The sequence below is a fragment of the Plecotus auritus genome (assembly GCF_963455305.1).
Source record: "Plecotus auritus genome assembly, chromosome: 10".
NCBI classification, from domain to species: Eukaryota; Metazoa; Chordata; class Mammalia; order Chiroptera; family Vespertilionidae; genus Plecotus; species Plecotus auritus.
Genome location: NC_137785.1, coordinates 55,791,272 through 55,814,962, shown reverse-complemented (window position 1 = coordinate 55,814,962; position 23,691 = coordinate 55,791,272). Strand labels below are relative to the sequence as shown.

Genomic DNA, 23,691 nt, shown 5'->3' with positions numbered 1-23,691 from the left:
CTGCCAGTCCTTGTATATTCCGGGAATGTCTCTTGAGGTTCTAAGACCCAACTCACATGTCACCTCCTCTGCCCAGCCTTCCCTGACCTCTCCGGAGAGGAGACCCCCTTCTCTCCTCCACGGGACTCCCATGTCCTTCTGTCCTTTGCATGTGGTGGCCCCTTTTGTAATTCTGTCTCTCCCCACCACTCACCTAGACGTGTGGCGAGGGCCACAGACACCCTGCTTTCTTCAGGAACGTGTCCTTGGCCCGGGCACGATGAATGTTGGCATTATTCAAGAGTTTATTTCCCGAGATTATTCCGTACCAGGCTTGCTCTGAGGGAGCTCATTCCTCCCTTTCCTTTTCGTTTCCTGCAGCTCTTTGATCTTGATGAGGACGGCTACATCTCAGAGGAAGAGTTTTCCACCATTCTGCAGGCTTCCCTCGGGGTGCCTGACCTCGACGGCTCTGGGCTCTTCAAGGAGATAGCCCAGGGGGACTCCGTGTCCTATGGTGAGTACGCAATTGGGCCCCTGACTCAGTTTACAAGGAGGGCATCGGACTACGGACTGACTCTCAGACAAGAGTATTGTTGCTTTCCACTAATCATATTGACAATAGAGATGATGATGATGATGATGATGATGATGATGATGGTAGTACTAGTAGTTGTAGTGGTGTGGTGGTAGTAGCTAATTATTGAGGATTTACCATATGCTACGTGGTCTTCTAAACATTGTATACAGAGTAACGCATTTATTCTTTAGAGCAAGCCTATTTCGTCCGTACCCTTTATTCTTCTTCTTTTCCTGAGGTGCAGAGACTTTAAGTAACTTCCCTAAGGTCTCCAGCTGGAGAGTATCAGAGCCAGGACTCCTGAACCAAGACCACCTGGCTGCAGAACCCAGCCCATTGCCCTCCACACCCGAGCGCCTCTCCTGTCTCTCAGATCTGCTGCCCCTCCCGCTTTCTTTCTTTTTTTTTAAATAAAGTTTCTTTTTTCATATATTTTATTGATTTTTTACAGAGAGGAAGGGAAAGGGATAGAGAGTTAGAAACATCGATGAGAGAGAAACATCGATCAGCTGCCTCCTGCACACCTCCCACTGGGGATGTGCCCGCAACCAAGGTACCTGCCCTTGACCGGAATCGAACCTGGGACCCTTCAGTCTGCAGGCCGATGCTCTATCCACTGAGCCAAACCGGTCAGGGCTGCCCCTCCCTCTTTGAGGGGCTTGTCCCGTCCGCTGTCAGCGTGGCCAAGCAGCGCCGAGCAAGTTAACCCAACCAGATGATAACCACAGCAAAGGGATGTGGGCTGAGGTGCCAACCATAATAGTCGTAGCTAAACCACCTGGTGACGGTGACTGTTAGCGGCTTCAGTAAGCTTTCACATCCGCTGCCTCACGTCCTGCCGCCGGCACCCCTGTGAGGGAGGGACGATGGGGAGGAAGACCTTCTGGCCAAACGGCAGGTTCGTCCATCAGTGACTGGCCTTTCCGCCAATGGCTCAAGACCGCGCGTCAGAACAAGTCCCACAGGCAGAGGGAAGGTGCCTCCGTTTCCACCTTTTTCACAGTGCAGCCACCGAGAAACACCACAGCAGAGACCACCACAGCGCTGACGTGGTCCGTGGGGCGGGCTCACAGACGCCAGGCCCTCGTGGGGTCCCCAGGCTTCTCCCTCAGGCAGGCTTCTCCCTCAGACAGGCTTCTCCCTCAGGCAGGCTTCTCCCTCAGACAGGCTTCTCCCTCAGGCAGGCTTCTCCCTCAGGCAGGCTTCTCCCTCAGGCAGGCTTCTCCCTCAGACTGGCTTCTCCCTCAGACAGGCTTCTCCCTCAGACTGGCTTCTCCCGCAGACTGGCTTCTCCCTCAGACTGGCTTCTCCCTCAGACTGGCTTCTCCCTCAGGCAGGCTTCTCCCTCAGGCAGGCTTCTCCCTCAGACTGGCTTCTCCCTCAGACAGGCTTCTCCCTCAGACAGGCTTCTCCCTCAGACTGGCTTCTCCCTCAGACTGGCTTCTCCCTCAGGCAGGCTTCTCCCTCAGACTGGCTTCTCCCTCAGGCAGGCTTCTCCCTCAGGCAGGCTTCTCCCTCAGGCAGGCTTCTCCCTCAGACTGGCTTCTCCCTCAGACTGGCTTCTCCCTCAGACTGGCTTCTCCCTCAGGCAGGCTTCTCCCTCAGGCAGGCTTCTCCCTCAGACTGGCTTCTCCCTCAGGCAGGCTTCTCCCTCAGGCAGGCTTCTCCCTCAGACTGGCTTCTCCCTCAGACAGGCTTCTCCCTCAGACAGGCTTCTCCCTCAGACTGGCTTCTCCCTCAGGCAGGCTTCTCCCTCAGACTGGCTTCTCCCTCAGACAGGCTTCTCCCTCAGACTGGCTTCTCCCTCAGACAGGCTTCTCCCTCAGACAGGCTTCTCCCTCAGACTGGCTTCTCCCTCAGGCAGGCTTCTCCCTCAGACTGGCTTCTCCCTCAGACTGGCTTCTCCCTCAGACTGGCTTCTCCCTCAGGCAGGCTTCTCCCTCAGACTGGCTTCTCCCTCAGACTGGCTTCTCCCTCAGGCAGGCTTCTCCCTCAGACTGGCTTCTCCCTCAGACTGGCTTCTCCCTCAGACTGGCTTCTCCCTCAGGCAGGCTTCTCCCTCAGACAGGCTTCTCCCTCAGACAGGCTTCTCCCTCAGACTGGCTTCTCCCTCAGGCAGGCTTCTCCCTCAGGCAGGCTTCTCCCTCAGGCAGGCTTCTCCCTCAGGCTGGCTTCTCCCTCAGGCAGGCTTCTCCCTCAGACAGGCTTCTCCCTCAGACTGGCTTCTCCCTCAGGCAGGCTTCTCCCTCAGACAGGCTTCTCCCTCAGACAGGCTTCTCCCTCAGGCAGGCTTCTCCCTCAGACTGGCTTCTCCCTCAGACTGGCTTCTCCCTCAGACTGGCTTCTCCCTCAGGCAGGCTTCTCCCTCAGGCTCTCTCCAATGTGTCCAAAGAGTTTCAGCTTCACTTTTATGGCGTGGGGAAATGAGATCACAAACTTCTCTTACTCTGGTGTTAATTACTGTCATTTGGCGGCCCTGTATTCTATTTTAGGTAATTAAGTGCCTAGGGCACTTACTCTAGTGCAGTGGTGGGCACACTGCAGCTCGTGAGCCACATTCGGCTCTTTGGCCCCTTGAGTGTGGCTCTTCTACAAAATACCACGGCCTGGGCGAGTCTATTTTGAAGAAGTGGCGTTAGAAGAAGTTTAAGTTTAAAAAATTTGGCTCTCAAGAGAAATTTCAGTCGTTGTACTGTTGATATTTGGCTCTGTTGACTAATGAGTTTGCCGACCACTGTTCTAGTGAATTCATTTAAAAAAAAAAAAAAAAGATGGGAAGGAAGGAGGGAATGGGGAAGTATATATGCCTGAGATAAAACCTGAGTCAGAAACCCCATGCGTACTCCTCCTCTGACCATTTTTCTTTCATACGTAAGACTCTATTATTCTGAACTACCGAATTTTGAAAAACTATTTGGAATCGCTATTTCAGTGGAAGCTGATACTAAAAGTTCTTTGTCGGTGGTTATAATTTTGCCCGTTGGTTTTAATAATTTTATAGGAAAACCTGCATTGTTTTGGGGAGTTCAACTTTTTCCTTTTCAGAATATCTCCCTTTTCCCAACAGTATACCAGTCCACATTTTTTTTTTTTCAGGGATGTCTGGGATACTTAAGTATTACTTCATAAAGGAATAGGTATTAAATGTGTCATAAATGTGACCTTTTCAATCGTTTCACTGTTGATCATTTAAACTGTTTGCATTCTTGGTTTTCCATTAGCCACATTAATGCCCAATTTCAAAGTTAGTTCACAGCACTTCTTCTAGAAAAGAGTTTCTCTTTAATGCCACGGACATCCCCCAAGAGGACAGAGACCTTGATCTTCTGAACAGAGCCCGAGTCTTAAAATCAAAGTTCAGTTATCTTAGAAGTCACCTAAGTCCTCCGTGTCTCCGTCATTGACACAGACCAATGCAGGGGAACCTTTGTTTGGGATGTTCAGAAGGAACAATTCATAGCTTGTCTGATTTGGAATATACACTGAGTGGCCAGATTATTATGATCTCTGAACGCATAATAATCTGGCCACTCAGTGTGTGTGTGTGTGTGTGTGTGTGTGTGTGTGTGTGTGTGTGTGTGTGTATTAGAGTCCCAGAGCATGAATTCGTGCATGGGTGGGGTCTGACCAGCCTGGCCAGGGGGAGGGGACATGGGCGGTTGGCCGGACTGCCTGCTGGTCGAACTCCTGGTCGAGGGGACAATTTGCATATTAGCCTTTTATTATATAGGATATACACTGAGTGGCCAGATTATTATGCGTTCAGAGATCATCATAATCTGGCCACTCAGTGTAAAGTTGCCTGTGAATGCAAATACTGTTGTGATTGCAAAGAATGACTCGGGCTCTGTCTGGCGACTTCCTCATCACCAAGACCTGTTTCATCTTCAGGCGTTCTTGGGTCGTCTCATGTGCTGTGAAGCAGGCTCCTGGTTATCACAGGATTAAAAAGTAAATCCATGGATAGAAATAGGACATTGGGTTCAAATCCCTTTTGTATAGACCCACATAGCAAGCTGATTCAAAGACCAGGTTTCCTTTGCTAAACAAGCTCCATCAACTTTCCTCCACTTCCGTTTTGCCTGAGTTTTTGGAATTTATAGAACAGACTCAGACAGATGGTGTTCGTCTGTATCTGGCTCGTTTCATTCAGCACAGCGGCTTTAAGATGCATCTGCATCGTGGCACCACGGCTGTCCCTTCATTTTCATCGCCTTCCAGCATCATGTTCCACGAATACGTCAACGTGTAGTTAGCCATTTCCGCTGTTGACAAACATGTGCGCTCTGTCCATTTTTTACCTCCAACAAATAATGTTGCCCCGGAATTCTCATCCATGTCTCCCGGGACACACTAGGCATCAATTTCTCTAGATTCTATACACGTTGGGGGTAGAATTAGTGGGTCACAGGACATGCATATCTTTCAACTTCACTGGGTCATGGAAACGCTGTCTTCCAAAGGAGTTGTCCAAATTTATGAGGGTTGAGTAATAGGAGTTGGAAGTAATTACCTTATTAAAGTCATATGCCAAAAGAATCTTCACCCCATTGATTGGGTTTGGTTTCCTCCTTTCTTCTAGAGGAATTTAAAAGCTTTGCCCTAAAGCACCCGGAATATGCGAGGATCTTTACGACGTACTTGGAACTGCAGGCCGGCCACGTGTTTTCCTTACCGGCGGAGGGCCCGGCAGCGCCCCCCACGGCCAGTAATAAAGTCAGTCCTGAAAACCACATGGAGAGCCCCTCAGACAAGAAAGATGATTGAGAGCACGCATGCCCAGCAAGGAGGACGGAGCGGCTTCTCCCTGGGATTGGGACGGCATTGATCAGTTGTATCGTAAATATGATTTATCAAGTCATGGTGATGTATAAACTGGAAAACTTTGCCCTGGCTGGCTGGCTCCGTTGGTTGACCATCCTCCCATGCACCCAAAGATTTCAGGGCACATACCTAGGTTGTGGGTTCAATCCCGGGTTGGGGCGCGTGCAGGGGTGGGCAACCGATCTATATTTCTCTCTCATATCAATATTTCTCTCTCTCTCTCTCTCTCTCTCCCCCTTTCTCTCAAATCAATAAAAACATATCCTCGGGTGAGGATTAAATTTTTAAAATTTTTAAATGGAAAGGTTTTTTATAAAAATGATACATTTTATTAAGATGCTTTCATTCACATGTGTAGGTCAAGTAACATATTTTTTCCTGCCATATTGTACTGTACTGATTGGTTTACTGGTGATAAGCATGTTTTTGCAGATTTTCCCATTGAGTTTGCACATCCAAATGAATGAAGTGCGCTCCCTTCCTGGAGCATATTAATCAACACGGTAAAGAGTTTCCTAAGGAAAAATAAGTACTATTTTGTCATCTCTAGTCCCTTTCCACTCTGGAAATAAGAATGAAGAGTCTGAGGAACAGTGCAGAATTTTTTACCTTTAATTTTACAGATTACTCTCCACCCCCCGCCCTTCCCCCCCATTTCCAGTTTCTTGGATCAGTGACTATGGTTGGATTAGCAAGGAAAACTCTCTTAATTAGATGAGGCTCTTAAAAATCCCTGTTCTCTTTCGCCTGCACCCCTAAACCACCTGCTGAGGGAAATCAGACCCGTTTGCACCATCTGCTGATGTAGAACTTTATTTCACAGGCAACAGCCATGGCCACAGGCTAAGTGGGAATTGCCTTATTGAAGGGAACATTGATTGCCTAATGAGAAAATGAATTGTGTGCCACAGAGTTTAGTTTAATTTGAGCTGGACAGTTTAGAATGTAGCTCTTGCCCAGTAAATGAATCCGATTTCCTCTACTGATATGATATTAGAATTCATAACGTTACCATCTGAGTGAGAGTTTTATTTTGTTATATGTCTGCTCGAGTTTTACAACTTGTCTGAGGTGTCTGCTGGGAAAACACAAAGGGTTCTAAGGCATCGCCGAAAGCTAGGGACTCCAAAGACCTAGCAATCCCACGCACCCCCGGGCAGGAACCTGACAGCGATGTGTATCCTTTAGGTTAACCAATAACTCCCCTCTCGTGCTGCCATTTTTATTGGATGTCATGCATGTACACATATTGTCCATATGGTTTATGTTGGAAATTTTGAACAAAGAACCATTTTTTTAATATAATGCATCAAAATTAGTTGGTTCAGATTCTGAATTTAGTCTTTGAATTTAAACCCGTTGTTTTGCTTACATGTCTGAATATCATGGTGAGTCACCCCCAAGCCAGTTTGCTACGTAGGCCGTTTTTGAAGTTGAAAGTCTCATGAGAGAGGTGTTGGCACTTATATTTAATCAAGAGCCATGACTTTAATACTAGTTCTACATATTAAGCACTTGCGTGTTCTAATTTAATGAGTAAATGTGTATTTGAATAATTGCTTACTAGAAACTTTGTCAGAGTATATATATATATATATATATATAATTGTTTGCTTTTTATGTATCTTCAAGCTACTTAGACAAAAAGCATTGAATGAACTGGAAACAATTGCTGAAGGAATTAGAAAAGTCTAGGTTTCCAATAGTGTTTGTCATCCGCAATTGAATGTATGTAATACTCAGGTACCGTGACTATTTTTTTATCATAGAAAAGCCACATGTTAATCCTACTGGTCATGAAAAACTATCATTGACAATGAAAAGCTTTCTATGAGGCTCTTGGAAGTGACCCCATTGTCTGCCTGTTTTAAAATAACATTGTATGCCCTTTAATTCCACTTCTGCCAATGTAATATTCCTATTTTATTACGTTACTGAACAAACAGAACTGCTACCTAAAATCGTGGCCATTAAAAAATTCTGGTTTTGCTCTTTTGTCTCAAACGTACTAGGCCTTTTTAATATTGTGGTTTGAACCTGTTTGCATATTTATGAATATGATTAATCCTCTTTGTTTGCATTGAAGCTTTATGAAATGTCAGACATGATTTTACTCTAATGAAAAACTCACATTTTAGCCAAGGGTGCAAAAGTTGACTTTTGACTGGTGGGGTTGTGCAGTAACCCAAGCCGTGATCCTTGGTATTATTCAGACGAGGCCTCTACTTTTACGCCATCTTGCCCAAACCTTCTTTTAAAGAGGCCTTACTCCTCATGGGATGTCTAGTAAGGAATTGGATTTCATGAAATCAGTTAAACACACTGTCGTTTTATGTAATAGTTTGAGGAAAACAGGGAACTCGCTGAAATGAGAAATAGTAGATCCTGAGACCCAGAAGCCAAATTTCCATCAGGAGAGTCCCCTGGAGGGACCATGGCATCCTACATACGTATGGACCACGTTGCTTGTGTTACACAACGTGCTTCCTTCTCTGCCACGGCTGTCAGCGTTCTGGGCGGCCCAGTGTGAGAGCTGGCACAATGGATATGTGAAAGAGACCGCCTCAAAATTAAGGGGTGTGGGGGGGTGGGGAGGAAACGGGAAATGCTACTTTAGGCCTTCATCCTGGCATCAGAATATTCTCATTTAAAGGACAGAGTAGTTAGAAGTGGCTATATGCTGAGTGTCCCGCAGATGTTGACTTTAGTCCTGTTTGAGACGTTCAGTCATTGGGTGTCTTTGTTAACCTGTCAGTAACGGACTCATTTAGTTGTTGGCCTGTTTTTGTTTGTTTCAGAAGGTACTCCACGATCCAGAATCTTAAACAGGGTTAGCTTTGTTTTAGCATTGGGTGTATGGGTGAGGGCTCCATACTAGCAACTGTGCTCAAAAGGAAGGTTATGTTGTATCTGCTAATGGTGTCCAGATTTTATTCTTGTCTGCAATGACAGTGTCTAAAGAATATTTACCTGACAGCTAGGACAGTTGCTACCACCTCTGAATAAAACACACACACGGTAAATCATGTGGGTCTTTGGTATATACAGTCTATATCATAAAAGGCCTGTAGTCGTGACGCCGTAACGGCAGAATGACCAAACAGCTGGTCACCAGGAGGTGCATGGAGCACCTCTTGCAGGCCAGGGCTCGTGCGGCGGAGGTGGGTCTGGGGTCTCACCGGCACGGCGGGTCTGGGTCTCGCATGATTTCGCGCACTGGGTCTCTAGTATAAACATATTTATGATAGCAGTAGCAACTACTGCAAGTGCCAATATATATTTGTCTAATTAAAAGAAAAAATAAAATAAAATAGAGACCACCTCCATTTAGATTACAGTGGTTCTCAACCTTTCTAATGCCGTGACCCTTTAATACAGTTCCTCATGTTGTGGTGACCCCCAACCATAAAATTATTTTCGTTGCTACTTCATAACTGTAATGTTGCTACTGTTATGAATCATCATGTAAATATCTGTGTTTTCCGATGGTCTTAGGCTCTACAGCAGCGGTTCTCAACCTGTGGATCGCCTAAGGGTCATGAAAACCGCCAGCAGGGTCACCTAAGACCATCGGAAAACAACACGAGGAACTGTATTAAAGGGTCACCACACCATGAGGAACTGTATTAAAGGGTCGCAGCGTTAAGAAGGTTGAGAACCACTGGTTTAGAAGATGCGTGGTCTGCTCTCTGCACGAGGCACAGCAGTATAGACACCTGGTTCCCAGACACGGGACCTCTCCCCTTGCCACTGTCATAGATGCAGCCAAGACCTCAACCATCTCAATCTCCTCCCCCCATTAAACTCCCTCCACCCCATCTTCCTCTTCCTCAAACTCACTACAGCCCTTCCAGCCTCAGGGTCTTCGTCCTGCTGTTCCCTCTGGAATATTCTTTCCCAAACATTTTCACCTGCCTTTCTCTTCTTCATTCAGACTTAAAATAAAAGCTTCATTGAGATGCGATTCACACACCGTACAATTCAGTGCCTTTTTTTTTTTATAGCATATTCAGAGAGTTGTGCAACCATCTAATCTAATTTTTAAATGTTGGACTTCATTCCGATTTTAAATCTAATAGGAACCCCCACCCCCATCACCTAATGTCAAAAGCCCACTCAGTCCCTACAGCCATTCTCAATCGTATGACCTTTTCTTGGGATTGCTTTTACACTTGTGTGAAATGATCTGTTCATGTGTGCACTGTCCGTTATTCCTAGCACATAGTAAACGCTCAATATGTGATGAGTGGATGAATAAGGACAATGTTATCTTTCCCTGACCGTGTCTCCCTTGCATTGTATTAGAATAGAGATCGTCTTTACAACAAACTAGAAAAGCCGGGATTACGTAGAAACCCATGTAGAAATTAACTCGTGTAGAAATGAAGGCTCAGAAAGGTTTCCTTACTGCTCGGGGTTCCAGAACTGGTGAGTCCCAGGGCTGGAATGCAAACCCAAGGCCATCTGGCTCTAAATGTGGGGACTCCTGATTCGGCCAAGGTAACCTGAACCCCTCACTAACTAAAGAATTACATGGCCGGCTTCAGGTTCCAGAAGCATGGAAACTAGAGCATCTGAGCGCCCTGTGGCCACAAAACCCCTGGCATGCCAAACAGAGTATCACCAACATATTCGAAAAGCTTGGCCGAGTGTGAAAGATACGAAGGGAAACCCGTAAGGGCCAAGAAATGAAAAGGGAGCCGAAAACCAGAACTGTGAGGAGGCATGAAAGTTACGGTTGACCTGTGGACATGGGCCAGTCTCTGTAAGAACGAGAATTCGTATTTCGTGGCTACGGGAGACAAAAGATGAGGATTTTCTGTGAGGGGGGGTGGACTTGGAACTGGGGCCTCGGAGGAGGAAACAAGCAGACACTTGAAGGACCACGCTCAGGAAAAGAAGGAACTAGAAAATTCACCCTCTGGGAAAGGAAAAACCATGAGGAAATGTGTCTGTCCTGGCCTGGGTTTTAGGTCGAGGCCGAAAACTTCCCATGGTCATTTTTTAAATTTCAGTTCTTTAAAATGTTGTAAGACTCATTTTATGTCCCAGCCAAATGTGTATCGTGGTGAATGTCCCATGTGTACTTGAAAAGAATGTGTGTGCTGCAATTGCTGGGTGTAATGTTCTATAAATACCAGTTAGATCTAGTTTGTTGATAGTACTGCATCCTTCTTTATCCTTACTGATTTTTTTGTTTACTTGTTCTATTAATTATTGAAAGAGGTTGAAACATCCAACGATAATTGTGATTTGATCTGCTGCCAGTTTGTCTGAAGTTCTGCCCGAGGTCATAATTATTTTTTATTGTTATGTCATCTTGATGAACTGGCCCTTGTACCGTGATGAATATTCCTTTTTAACTCCAGTTATACTCCTTGTCCTGTTGTTACCATTGCCACTCGAATCACGCCAACTTTCTCATGATGAGTCATTTTTCTCTTAACCTATCTGTGCCTTAGTATTTAATATGCATCTCTTAAGGATTTCGTGGTCCATTTGTGTCTTGCATTTTTATATTGTCTGGCAATTTCCGTCTTTTATTTTTTAAGCATGTTTTTATTGGTTTTAGAGAGAGAGGAAATGAGACGGGGAGAGAGAGAAACATCGATGTGAGATAGAAACATCAATTGGTTGCCTCTTGCACACTCCCCAATAGGAATTGAGCCCACAACCCGGGCATGTGCCCTGAGCAGGAATTGAACCGGTGACCTTTCATTGCATGGGACGATGCCCAAACAACTGAGCCACACCAGCCAGGGCCAGTTTCCATCTTTCAGTTGGAACATTTAATTTACTTCCGTTTACTGTAATTACCGGTATGATTGGGCTTGAACCCACCGTCCTGCGTTTTGTTTTCCATTTCTTTCTTCTGTTCTTTGACCTTTTCTCCTCCTCTCCTGGCTTATTTTGGATTAAACCATTTTTTTTAAACTATTTTATCGTTTTATATTTTCTTTTGGCTTATTAGCTAGCCGTACTTACTTACGTACTGTGAGTGGTTGCTCCAGCGTTTACAATGCGCGTCTTTCATTTGATATAAAAGGAACCTTCCAAGAAGATGCTTCCATTTGACCCTCTCTCATCGTGTGTGCTGCTGTCATATTTCTTCTACGGGTTTTTAACTCCACGGATATTATCATTTTTATTCTCAACAGTCAAGTAAAAATGTGTGTGTGGGAAAGGGCCTATTTACCAGCATGTTTACTGTTTCTGTCGCTCTTTATTTCTTTGTGCAATGCCAACATTTTTTCGTGTTGAATGTCTTTGAACTTCCTTGTGCAAGTCTCCTGACAATGAACTCTCAGCTTTCTTTTCTCCAAACGTGTCTTTATTTTTTGCCCTCATTTGATAGGAATATTTCCCGAATACAGAATTCTAGGTTGACTTTTTGCTGTCAGTACTTTTATTGTCTATGACGAGAAGTTAGAAGTCATTCTCTTCATCGTTCTCTTGTATATAATGCAATTTTATCATCCGGCTACTTTTAACATTTTTTTTCTTTATTACCAGTGCTGAGAAGTTCTATTCTGATTCCCCTTTGCATGATTTTTTTAAATGTTTATCCTTTTGGGGTTTATTGAGCATCTTTGATCTGTAGGTTTAGAGTTTTCATCAAATCAGGAAGCTTTTCTGCCATTATTCCTTTAAATAATTGTTCTGCCCCTAACCTTTCTCTTTCTCCCCTCATCTACACAGGCCCCTGAGTCTCGGCTTTTTTTCCGTCTTCCTCTCTGTGTGCTTCATTTTGATCCTTTCTGTTTCCTCTCTTCACGTTCTCTGATCGTTTCTTCTGCAGTATCTAATCTGCATTCTGTTTCACTTCAGAGACTGCGTCTTTTGCTTCTAGAATTTTCACTTAGTTCTTTTCATAGTTTCTATTTGGCTAATGTGAAATCCCTGTGTCCCCTCAGTGTGTTCATAGATTTCTTAACGTTCTGAAACATACCTGTCATAGTAGCATTAAAGTCTTCGTTTCCTGTGTCGCCATCTGTCGTTCCTGGGGCTATTTGGTTTTTGTACTGGCTGACTCTTCCCTTAGCAATGGGACGTGTTTTCCTTCTTCTTCACGGGTCTTTATACACATTATCTTACATACAAATCTCTAATTACTTATACAAATAGTTTTGTGTTATATATTGGACACGATAGGTGCCGTTTTATTCAGTACCTAGATTTGTCTTTTTTTACCATCTGTATAGAACATTCTTAAAACTGATAAATCATTCTTAAAATGACAGATTATAAACATGGAGAAAAGATGAGTGGGTTGTCAGAGGTTAAGGGGGGACATGAGAATGGACGAGAAGTGGGAGTGGCTAATGAGAGCGAAATGAGCAATCCTGTGGTGATGCAATGCTCTGTATCGGACTGTACCGGTGTTATTATCTGGTTGGGATATTGTTGTACAATGGTTTTGCAACCTCTACGAAACCTCCAGAATGTTAAGAGAAAAACAATGTTCAGAATTTAAATGTGGCACAACTATATATTGAGAAAGAATTTAAAAATCACAGGAGAAGACTATGAAATACACTCTATAAATATATTTGAAATTTTAGATCAAATGAATATTTTAAAGAAAAAACTAATGTAATTTAAGAAGAAAGAGAAATCCTGAATAGCTCTATAATCATTATAAAGATTTAATTAATAGTTTAAAATCAACCGCCCTAAATAACCCCTAGGTGGGGTTACAGATCAGTTTTAAACATGCAAGAAATAGATAATCCCAATAGTATACATACTTAACAGAGAAAAATAATCTTGATACCAAAATTAAATAAGGGCAATAGGAGAAGGATCAGTAATACTCTGCTTCATTTATAAATACAGATCCAATTATCCAGTCCAACAATGCTTTAAAAAAATTCACGATCAAGTGGAGTTATTCCAGGAATGCAAGGATGGTTTAATATTGGAAAATATTTTGTGTCATTAAATTCATATCGTTTTAGCTTCTTATTGCATCTACAACAAATTACCACAAACTTAGTGGCTTACACCATTCAAACGTGGTGTTTTATTCCGGAAGTCACTGGGTCTCACTGGGCTAAAGTCAAGGTATCAGCAAGGCTGCATTTGCTCCTTCGAGGCTTCAGGGAGAATCCGTTTTCTTGCCTTTCGCAGCTTCTGGAGGCTGTCAGCATTCTTTGGTTCCTGACCGCTCATCTCCGTCAGAGAGACCTGGCTCCTTGAGCCACATCAAAGCTAGCAAAGACAGAATTTTTTTTTTTTTTTCACATCCCATCATTCTGACCTTCTTTGCTGCCTCCCTTTTCCACTTGAAAGGCTGCACTGGGTAGTCCAGGACAACGTTTTTATTCTCAAGTCAGTTATTTAACAACTTTAGTTCTACCTGCCACCTTAATTCCCCTTCGCCCTGGAAGGCAGCATTGGGCCTGTTTCCACCGCTAGGTCCTGGGGTGGCTGTGGGTTCAGCTGTATAAGACACCGGAAAGCGTTTTTCCCAAAGCCCCTGCACCAACTTATATTCCCGCCCGCAGTGGGTGGAAACACCGATTGCTCTGCCACAGGGACTTCGCAGAGAGCTGAGATGAGAGATGGGAGAGGACCCAGGACACACCTGAGGGTAGAAGTGACAATACGACCTTGAACAGAGACCCCTTTGCTCGGATCCCTCACGTGGCAGCCCTTGAGCCACATCGGAGGCCACATTTCCTCAGCCATTGTCTGTGCGTTTATGGATGTGTTCCTGCGGAGGTTCCTCTGACCCCATGCAGGGGCGGCAATGACGCATGGCTCCCCGGGGTGGGGTCCGCACAGAGAGGGGCGGTGGAATGTTCTGGGGATGGAAGGAAAAGCCTTGTTTATCCCTGGAGGGCTCGATAGCCAGGCGTGGGGCCAGGGCTTCGGTGCACATTCGGGTGGGGGTGTGGGGTGCAGGGAGGACTTGTGCACATTGCAGAGGGTGGCAGCACTGGGATGAATCCAGAAGGCACCCAGCCTGGAGCTCAAGCCTTCCCCAGCCTGCCCTCCAGTTTTGCCTCAGCTCACCTTCTTCCAAGGAGGCCCGCAATGCAGAGAAAGGAATGCCAGCGTCAGAATACGCAGGTCCTAGTCCCTGTGTTCACCCACTGACGTATTGTCACATCTGTCACTCCCCCTGGGACTGTTTCCTCATCTGTGAAATGGGGATATTACTTCATCTGCACTTTGTCACTGAGATTTTTCTGAGTCAGTTCAGACCGAACGTGTGTGTGTGTGTGTGTGTGTGTGTGTGTGTGTGTGTGTGTGAGGGCGGGGGGACACTGGCCCTTCACAGGCTGCCCTCCTATGTATTATGTCCAACTATAGAGACACCATTGGAATTTGGCATCGTGGCCCCTCAATGCACCTCTGATTTCGGCCTCGGCTACCACAGTGAGTTCTCAGTGGGCTCAGACACACCTCTTGTAGGCAGCGCATGACCTTAAGGGGGCGCAGCACGCCTTTCTGCTTTCTGCCCCCGGGCCCCCTGGCCTTCCTGCAGCCTGAAAACACAAGGAAGCCAGTGCACCCAGAACAGTGGTCGGCAAACTCATTAGTCAACAGAGCCAACTATCAACAGTATAACGATTGACATTTCTTTGGAGAGCCAAATTTTTTAAACTTAAACTTCTTCTAACGCCACTTCTTCAAAATAGACTCGCCCAGGCCGTGGTATTTTGTGGAAGAGCCACACTCAAGGGGCCAAAAAGCCACATGTGGCTCGCGAGCCGCAGTTTGCCGACCATGGCCCTAGGTGGTCTTGTAGAGGCAAAGAGATAACGCTTTCCCAGACCTTACCGCCTCTATGGGGATCAAGGAGGCAGACGTGCCCAGGGCAGGGGTCCCCCACTCCCCAGCGTCACAGAGGTCTGCAGAGACGTGAGTGAGCAACGCCAATGAGAAGGAGTTTGGAGAGCTCCGCCCTCTCCAAACCTCAGCGGGGCCAGAGGGAGCCCCGATGCTCTAGGAAAAGCCCAAGACCCCGATTTTTGTGTGCGGGCCCCCGATGTGTGAAGCAGTGGGTGGGTCCAGTAAAACAGGGGCCCGGTGTTGGCCCACAGGGTGCTGGTTGGTGACTCCCCGGAACAGGCCGCTCCTTCCAGCAGCCACGCCGACTCAGGCTGTGTGCTGCGAGGCCGCCACGGCCTCAGTGACTCGGGCACCTTCCCGAGTAATCACGAGCGGTCAGGCCTGTCCCCAGTGAGGGAACAGGCAGGTCTCTGGGGGGGGAGGGGGGGGGAGGAGGGAAGCCGGGCCAATGTTTGCTTTCCACCAGGATGCAATGGACACAAACCGGATGGAGGAAACCTGAGCAAGTCCGTGGCCGGGGAAGGGGAAGAAATGCCTCTGAAGCAATTAGCGTCGATTCCCTGGCAGCTGCTGAATTTCAAAGGCAACTCCAGGAGCTTTGCTTTGGAATCGGTCTCTTAAGACACACATGAAGGCCTCGGGGCTGGCTGCTGGGCCCAGAGGAGAGAGAAGGTCCAGTGTGGGGGGTGGGGGTGGGGGGGGGTGGGAGAGGGTTTCGTTATTCCTGGCCTCACACATGTCAGGGTTGATGTGTCGACGGAGCAAACCAACTTCAGTGTGGACACCAGGGCTAAACCCAGGGCCAGCAGGTGGAAGGCAGAGGGAGGCAGCCTGAGCTAAAGGAAAGGGGACTTCCTGACCATCCGGGGGGCCTGAGGGTGGAGCCGGCCGCCTTGGGAAGGAGTAAGCGCTCCGTCCTGGGAGGCATTCAAGCACATACCGAATGGCTCCTGCTTGGGGATGAGAGGGCCGAGAGCAGGGCCGCTGGGGATGAACTCGGGCGTCTCCTCTGCCCTAGAGATTCTGTGATTGGCCTTATTAGCCACAGCTCATGATGTTCGATTGACCCACTTAATTGGGGGGGGGGGGGTCTTGTTTTTGTGGGCGGCTTTTTGTTAGAAAGCATGCAGACGCTTCAGAATTCCCTTTCCACTCTGGAAATGGGACCTGGAGCTCTCAGTCCAGGAAATGTGAAGCGATTGGGAGGGCAGCAGGGAGTCCTTGACAGGGGCTGCCCGGGAGAGTTCAAGTTCAAGCCCGGCTTCTGAGCAACAGGAAGGGGAATGGGCAGATAGGAATGAAGAAGAAATCAAATGGCTGAGTCACTGAGCTAATGTCAAAATCCAAAGGTAAGAAGAGGAAAGGAGAAACACACACACACACCACCACCACCACCACCACCACCACCACCACCACCAGCACCACCACAACCACCGCCAGACAACTGGAGAGTAATGAAGGCTCACAAACACCCCAGGTGACCAAGACATCAGGTGGAGCCGGGAAAGTGTAATCATGTGCTGATATGCGCGTCCTCTGTGGCAGCCAGACCATCCCGCCCTGGCCCACCCCTCGCGCTTCATCGCTGCCTGGTCAGTGGCCGCCCCAAGCCCAGGACACAATTAGACAGGCCGAGGGCTCAGCATTTGCTCAAAGCAGTCGGTCCCCTTAAGGCCCAGGTCCAGTGCCAGTCAGTCCACCCCTCCCCGCTCCCTCCGAGTAAGGACAGAGAGTCTTAGAAGTGAACACTGGGAATCAGTTCGCCCATTACACAGAAGGGAAAGCTGAGGCCCCAACAGTGGATCCTGTGCTGCGTGCAACAGAGAAGATGGGGGGGGGGGAGGGCGGGGGGGCGGAGTGCAAGAGTCCATTCCTTTTCTCTCCTGAGCTAATACGTCAGAGCTCCGGCTTCGGCTTTAAATACAGCTTCTCTGGGCCCTGACACGGGCGTCTCTTCAACTCTGTAACTGGCTTTTGAGGGATGCAGAGTTCTCCCGGCCTACCTACCAAAAAGTCACCTTTTTGTTGGCAGGGTGAGGCTTGGGGATGTCCTTAAGAACAATCAAAATCTGTGTTCCGTCCTGTTCACAGACCCATGCAGAGAGCAGGCCCATTGGTGGGCGGTTCTGGGGCCGGCAGCCTTTGAGCGTGACCCCCTTGGTCTGACTTGAGAGACAGAGTGAGGCCCCCCCCCCCCCACCCTGAGAGAGTGGCCCAGCAGGACTGGGCAAGTCAGGCAGTTTTCTGAGCCAGGGCGGTCCTATCTGTAAAGAACTGGCGAGAGCAGGTCCCTTCACTCTTGACGTGTTCCTTTATATTGTTCAGAATCAGAGTGGCCCCAGGCCGCTATTCCGTCATGGGTGCTGTGCCGAGCCGGCACGGCCATGGCATACTCAGCCCCACGTTGGGCGCCTTATGTGCCGCACCAGCTCAGCCAGGTTCGGTGAGCCTGAGAGGGGGTGGTGCAGGATCGAGCAAAGACAGACAAGAGAAGAAAGCTGGATCTGGGTGGGACACAGTCCTCCCTGATGGAGAGCTAGCCACAGTGCCACAGCCTGCACGCCGAGTCTGTATTTTATAGCCAGATGCCACGAGGCAAAGTAAGGGCGTGGTTACAGCATTCTCGCGGTTTCCAATCTACTCCATTACAGGCACCTGGTCAAGCTCTGTTTACTTGCTGCACCTCCTACAGCCCATATCACTCAGCCACGTGGGGCCACAGGTTCGGACCATAAGGTCAAGCTTACAACCACAGCCTTTGGCTAATATTGTGCTGGGAGGGCTTTGCCCTCCACGCTGGGACCTGCACGTGGCTTTGCCACCAGAGGACCGTGCCCTCTCATTAGTCCGAGACTTGAACCTGTCCAAACGCTGTAGCCGCTCTCCACAGGGCACAGCCAGGCTTTGCTGTCCTGCCAATCCTGCCCCTCGTCCCCAGCCCCCCTGCCGGGCAGGAAAGCCCCAACCCTTCTCCCTCACAACCCCCTGCCCCTCCCTCATCGCTCCTAGTGACTGGACCCTCCGGACCAGGTCCCGCACCCCTGCCCCCACTCTGCACTCAGCCGGGCAAACCCTTGAGATGCCACTTCGGTCATGCTGCCCACCGTGTGAAGCCCTCTAAGGCCACTCACTTCCGTGAGAGGCACGTGGAGTACCATCCTCCTCACTGTGGCCGCAGGTGCGTGAAAATCAGGCCACAGCCCATCCCTTCACTTTCCCACAGGCATCGCTCCCTGTTTCCGAGTCACCCCTCCCTGCCCCGACAGGGCTGAGGTGTTCAACCCCCCGCCCCCCAAAGCCTCAGAGGGAAGGAAGGAAGGAAGGAATAAAGGAAGGAAGGGAGGGAAGGAAGGAAGGAAGGAAGGAAGGAAGGAAGGAAGGAAGGAAGGAAGGAAGGAAGGAAAAGGAGGATGGAAGGACAAAGTCTCTTGTAGCTACAGTCTAGCTGGGTTTTAGCCTAAAGAGGGTAACAGTGAAAACAAAAGGGTTAACCACGGGCATTAAGGCATCAGAAGCAGCAATATTCGGGGGCATATTGGGAGGGGGCCACCTTCCACACACTCTGCCATGTAGGGTAGAAAGACAGGAGCGGGGGAGGGGCTCTGGGGGGGGGCAGCCCTGCCACTTGATGAGTGGCACCAGGACCGGCCTCGTCCCCAGATAATCCAGAAGCAGCCCGAGAGCCTGTGAAATGCGGACACTGAGGCAGAGGAGGGGGGGAACTGCTCGCCTCTGGCCCGAGTTCCCTGCAGCACATGCGCTCACGAACCAGCCTGAGGTCGGTCCTTGGCTGGCAACTGTGCGCTGATGCAGGGGACACCGGAGGGGGTGGTGGCTGGTTCCAGGGAGTGGGATCGCACTGGCCTTCACCCACAGAGAAATAAATCTCTCCTAAGCAAGAATGGGGACACTGGACAGCCTGTCTGGGGGGGGGTGGTGTCGCACACTGTGGGGGACGGGGGGGCTGAGGGGAGCGACCCAGGCTCCGGGAATGGGTGGGGCCCGATGAGATGGTGGGTGGCCGGGGGTCCCTGCGAAACCTCAGGCTCTGTGGCGCCCAGACGAGCTCCATTTCCTGCCAACGTTCAAGTGGCCACGGAGCCGGGGCGGGGGCCGGGGAGAAGCCAGCTCCCTGGGGCTCTGACTTCTAACTCGGTTTGCAGATAGCGAGCCTTTTCCGTCCGGCTCCTCACCCCGGTCCTCTCTGCCTGGGACAATCACATTATTTCATTTAGACGAGTGAAGTTACCTTAGATCAATTAGACTGATTTTTTTTTTTCTGTGTAATTTCCAAAGCTTAATATCTCCATTCAGGCCCAGCCTGGGGGACAGGTTGTCTAGCTGAATCCTAAACGATTTCAGCCCTTAATTCAATTGCACTTTTACCACAGCCCGGGCAGCGAGCATAATTCTTTTATCCCTAAGATGTCTCATTAGCAATAATCTAATCGCACATATTAAAATGTAGGTCACCGAGGTGGCCTGTTGGGGGGGGGGGGTTGGGGGGGCCTCGTCATAGCTTTGAAGGCTGGACAGCTGTCTGGGGCCCCCACCGGCAGCACGCCGCCCCCAGTCCCGGGCTCCATTCTGCAACCATCAACTCCAGGAGAACAGTTTACTTTCTGCAGGGCCAAGTGCAGGACTTACCCTGGCGAGGAAGTGGAGTTGACATCTGTTGCTGTGAGGAGGGGTGGAGGGGGCCTCGCCTTGCCAACAGGACAGGGTGGACAAGGTCTCAGGCATTTGGGGCCAAGGCCCTGGTCCCCGTTGTGCCAGGAACGTGCAGAGGGACCCGCAGAGGCCTCAGCTGTCACACCTGTAACAGGGGGAGGGCGTGGCCAGAGACCCACAGTTTCCTAAACTCTGCTTGTCTTAGTACAACTTGACGTTTCCTTCAAATCCACGGGCTCTTCTTAATGAAATGCATTTGTTTTACAAAGGAAGCTCAAGGATCAACATGGAAAGCTCTCAAGAACATTTGCTGGAAAGACCCAGGCAGGGTGACCCCATGTGTGTATAAACTTTACGTGTGCACAAAAACGATCCTTTCTATTGTTTATTCAGGCAAAACCCATCTATCCCATCGAGGTCAAGACTGTGGTTTCCTTTGGAGAGGAAGAAGGAGGTGTTGGCTAGGGCGGGCGCCAGGGGACTTCTGGGGTGCTGGTCATGTTTTCATGGCCTTGGCACTGATTATAGGGGTGCGTGTACTGGGTTAAAAAATACACTTCTGATTAGTGAACTTCTCTCTGTGTGTTAAACCTCATAGACACACACACTATGACCGTCCCTATTTTTACATAAGTCTGAAATATTTCATCGTTTTTAAATCACGAAGTTAAAAGTAATAAATCATGAGAAAGCCTCTATGTCACCCTCATAAATAAAATACCAAGAGCGCCTGCCATACATCGACGGTAAGTGGAAGAAGAAACGCAATGAGAAGCGAAGGCTGTTATTCCAGTGGACGTGGAGCGTGGGCTGAGGACTCTGCCCCCACACCCGGCTCCCCTCTGTGGAAATCGGGACCAGGGAATGAGAGAGAGGCACTCCAGGCATGTTCGGCCAGACTGAGCCTGCCTCCTCCCAGAATGAGGGTTAAAAGGACATGGACATGGGGTTGCACTTTCTCCCCAGATGACTCAAGCAGGACTTGTGTGGCCTTACGTGACCAGCCATCTCTGCGACATGCTATGCTGCTCCCCCTCAGGAAAAGGGGGCGAGGTCCCTCTAAGCTCTAGGTGGTTGTGGGGGGGGAGCTTTTATTGGGAGGGAGATGGGTGACGGGAAGATAAAAGGGAAGGGGTGATTATTATTAGCAAAATCATGAGCAGTTACCAGTGTGATGTGGAAAGCCTTCTGGGCAGGTTGGGAGGCGGTGAGCCTGGGAGAGGGGAGGGTTTCAGCTCCAGTTGGGGGGGGGGGGAGGGCCGGAGAAGACGGTGGCCACAGACAGACAGTGCCGAGGCTCAGGCAGGCATCCGCCGTGACCTTGGGGGTCCCAGCCCAAAAGAGCGAGGGGCCCTGCTGAGAATGAGGAGCTCGAGTGCCGGGAGGGGGAGGACGAGAGGAGCCTGAAAGGGGTGGAGACCAAGCAGAGAGCCACCAAGCCACGGGGGTAGAGCAACGGTGAAGCGTGTGTGACCCGGAGCAGCCTAGGTCTGGGTTCGAATCCTACCCCCAGTCCCATCCTAGCCATGCGACCCTGGGCAAGACATATAATCACTCTCAGCATGAACTCTTCAGTCTGTAGAATGGAGGTAACAAGAGTGACTATTTTATGGCATCATACTTCGCCTAGTTCCCAGAACCAGTAGATGCTCCATGAATGGAAGGACTGCCAAGTATATAGGAACTATCTCGGGTGTATTCCGTGTGGGCCATAATGCATGTCTCAGACATGACTACCCGGGGAGACAGATCCTATGATGAGCCCATTGTACAGAAGAGAAAACTGAGGCGCACCGCCCAAGACGGCACAACGGGTAAGTGACAGAGCCAGGATTTGAAGCCCCAAGCAGTCAGTATGAAAGTTGAGTGCCACTGTGCCTGCTCCTCACCTTGGGGAGGCTAAGGGGTCAGGGTCTCATAGGAAATTAGAAGGAGAGGGTGAGCCCTGAGCCCTGCTCTCTAATTCCCGGCCCTAAGACACCCAGCTTTTCGTCGGGGGGGGGGGGGGGGAGGGCCAGGGTCCAGGAGCAGGCAGGCTTGGCAAGGACATACCTCGGGCAGGCGTTCTCTCTGTGTGGTCCCCAGAGTGTGGACTACTGCCTGCACCACCATCAGAAGCCGTTTATTAGATTCAGGTTCCCGGAACCAGGACCAGCCCAGGCAGGGGGGTTGGGGTGTGTGCAACCTCTCCCGGCGTCTGGCCGCACTGGGGACCAGCTGTCTCGAAGGCTCATGATGGTGCTTCGATGCGGGTGCAGTTCCCATCTCCATCCCCTCCTCGCCCATGGCACACACCTGCTCCTGGTTCCTGGGACTGTCCCCTAAACAGCGTGCGCAAAGCCGCGCTTCTCCCTTCCAGGCCCTAGAGGGCGCCCGTTCTCACCTCCCAGGGAAAAGCCAGCTCCTGGGGGAAGTCGCTGTGTGTTTGGCTAAATGTGGGTAAGGATGTGCTAGAATGGCGGGAGCTGGGACAGGCCAAGAGGCCACGGGTCTCCGGGAAGAAGCAGTGACCTTCAAGGACATGGCTGAAACCTTCGAATGCACAACCCAGGTCTGTTAGCTGTTCGCTGAGCTGCACCTTAGACCCCAGAATGGACTCATCTCATAACGAAAGCTTTGCACCCAGAAAAAACAATGTCAGTGAAGACCCTGTGGAATTGCTCAGACACAGGCAGACAGGCAGACCAACGGAGCGGAATGGAGATCCAGAAACAACCCAACTGCACAAGAAAGCGTGAACCACTGCAACTCCATCCTCGTGGATGAATCTCAAAAATGTTACGTTCAGCCAAGAAGGCACAGGACAATATCAACGGTGTGATTCCTTCATATAAAGTTCAAAGGACGGAACGACACAATGTATCGTCAGGAACGTACTCAGAGGTGCTAACACTGTAAAGAAAAACAAAGAGCCCGCTTCCGTGGTTGAGCGTCGCCCTCTGAACCAGGAGGTCACAGTTCAATTCCCCATCAGGGCACAGGCCCAGGTTGCAGGCTCGATCCCCAGTGGGGGGAGTGCAGGAGGCAGCCGATCCATGATTCTCGCTCATCATTGATGTTTCTATCTCTCTCTCCCTCTCCCTTTCTCTCTGAAATCAATAAAAATGTTTTTAAATGTCTAAAGAATAACAAAGAAATGAATATTTGCTAAATTCAGGATAGTGGCTACCTTGTGGCGGGGGGAGAGGGGTGAAGGGACATGCGGAGGGAGGGGTCTACGGGGTCTCGTGGGGGATTGGAAATGCTCTATTTCTTTTTCTGGGGAAGGGGTTCTTGTATGTTCATATCATTAGTAGTATTAAAACTGTCGATATGTGTTTTACACACGCTTTCTTATGTATGGTAACTTTTATACTGAATTTTAAAATGCTGGTGTTTGTTCATATTTCTGGGAGGGTCCACGCTTCACCCCATCATCTCAGGGGTGCCTGACAGAGTGCTCAGGGCAGGGAGGGGTCTGAGGCCCAATCCTGCCCCGATATCCCCTCCTGATGGCCGGCCCAGCCAGAGGGTCAGCTGGCTACAACCCCCCTCCCTCCTGGAGAGGGCCGTGTGAACCAGGTGTGAGTCCATGTCACCACAGCTCCGTGACCCCCGAGGCCAAAGGATGTATTTGGGGGCTAACACGGAGGAGCGAGAGGGTCCCCCTTCCCTCCCAGGAGCCTGAGTCCCTTTCCCTGGAACCCCTCCTTTCTCTCTCCCTCCCCAGCTCTCCTTCTGACATGCCTTCACCTGCCTTTCTTCTTCCCACGGCCCCTCCCCTTCTTGCTGACAGACGTGGCACTCCCCCCAAAGCTGAAAGTAGCAGAGAGCAGTCAGGTCCGGGGGCAGGGGGG

The 23,691-nt window shown here is 49.4% G+C and overlaps 1 protein-coding gene across 2 annotated transcripts in view; it reads left to right on the top strand.

Annotated features, from left to right (window-relative positions):
- Positions 1-7,390, top strand: part of LPCAT2 (lysophosphatidylcholine acyltransferase 2) — a 58,854-nt gene extending 51,464 nt beyond the window's left edge. The window contains exons 13-14 of one of the 2 annotated variants that reach the window (XM_080645724.1): positions 361-496; positions 5,142-7,390. In XM_080645724.1, coding sequence (XP_080501850.1) covers positions 361-496; positions 5,142-5,326 — 321 coding nt within the window. In that variant the 3' untranslated portion in view covers positions 5,327-7,390. The remainder of the gene's footprint in view (positions 1-360; positions 497-5,141) is intronic. The other variant, XM_080645725.1, reaches the window with a different exon arrangement.
- Positions 7,391-23,691: the final 16,301 nt, after the last annotated feature.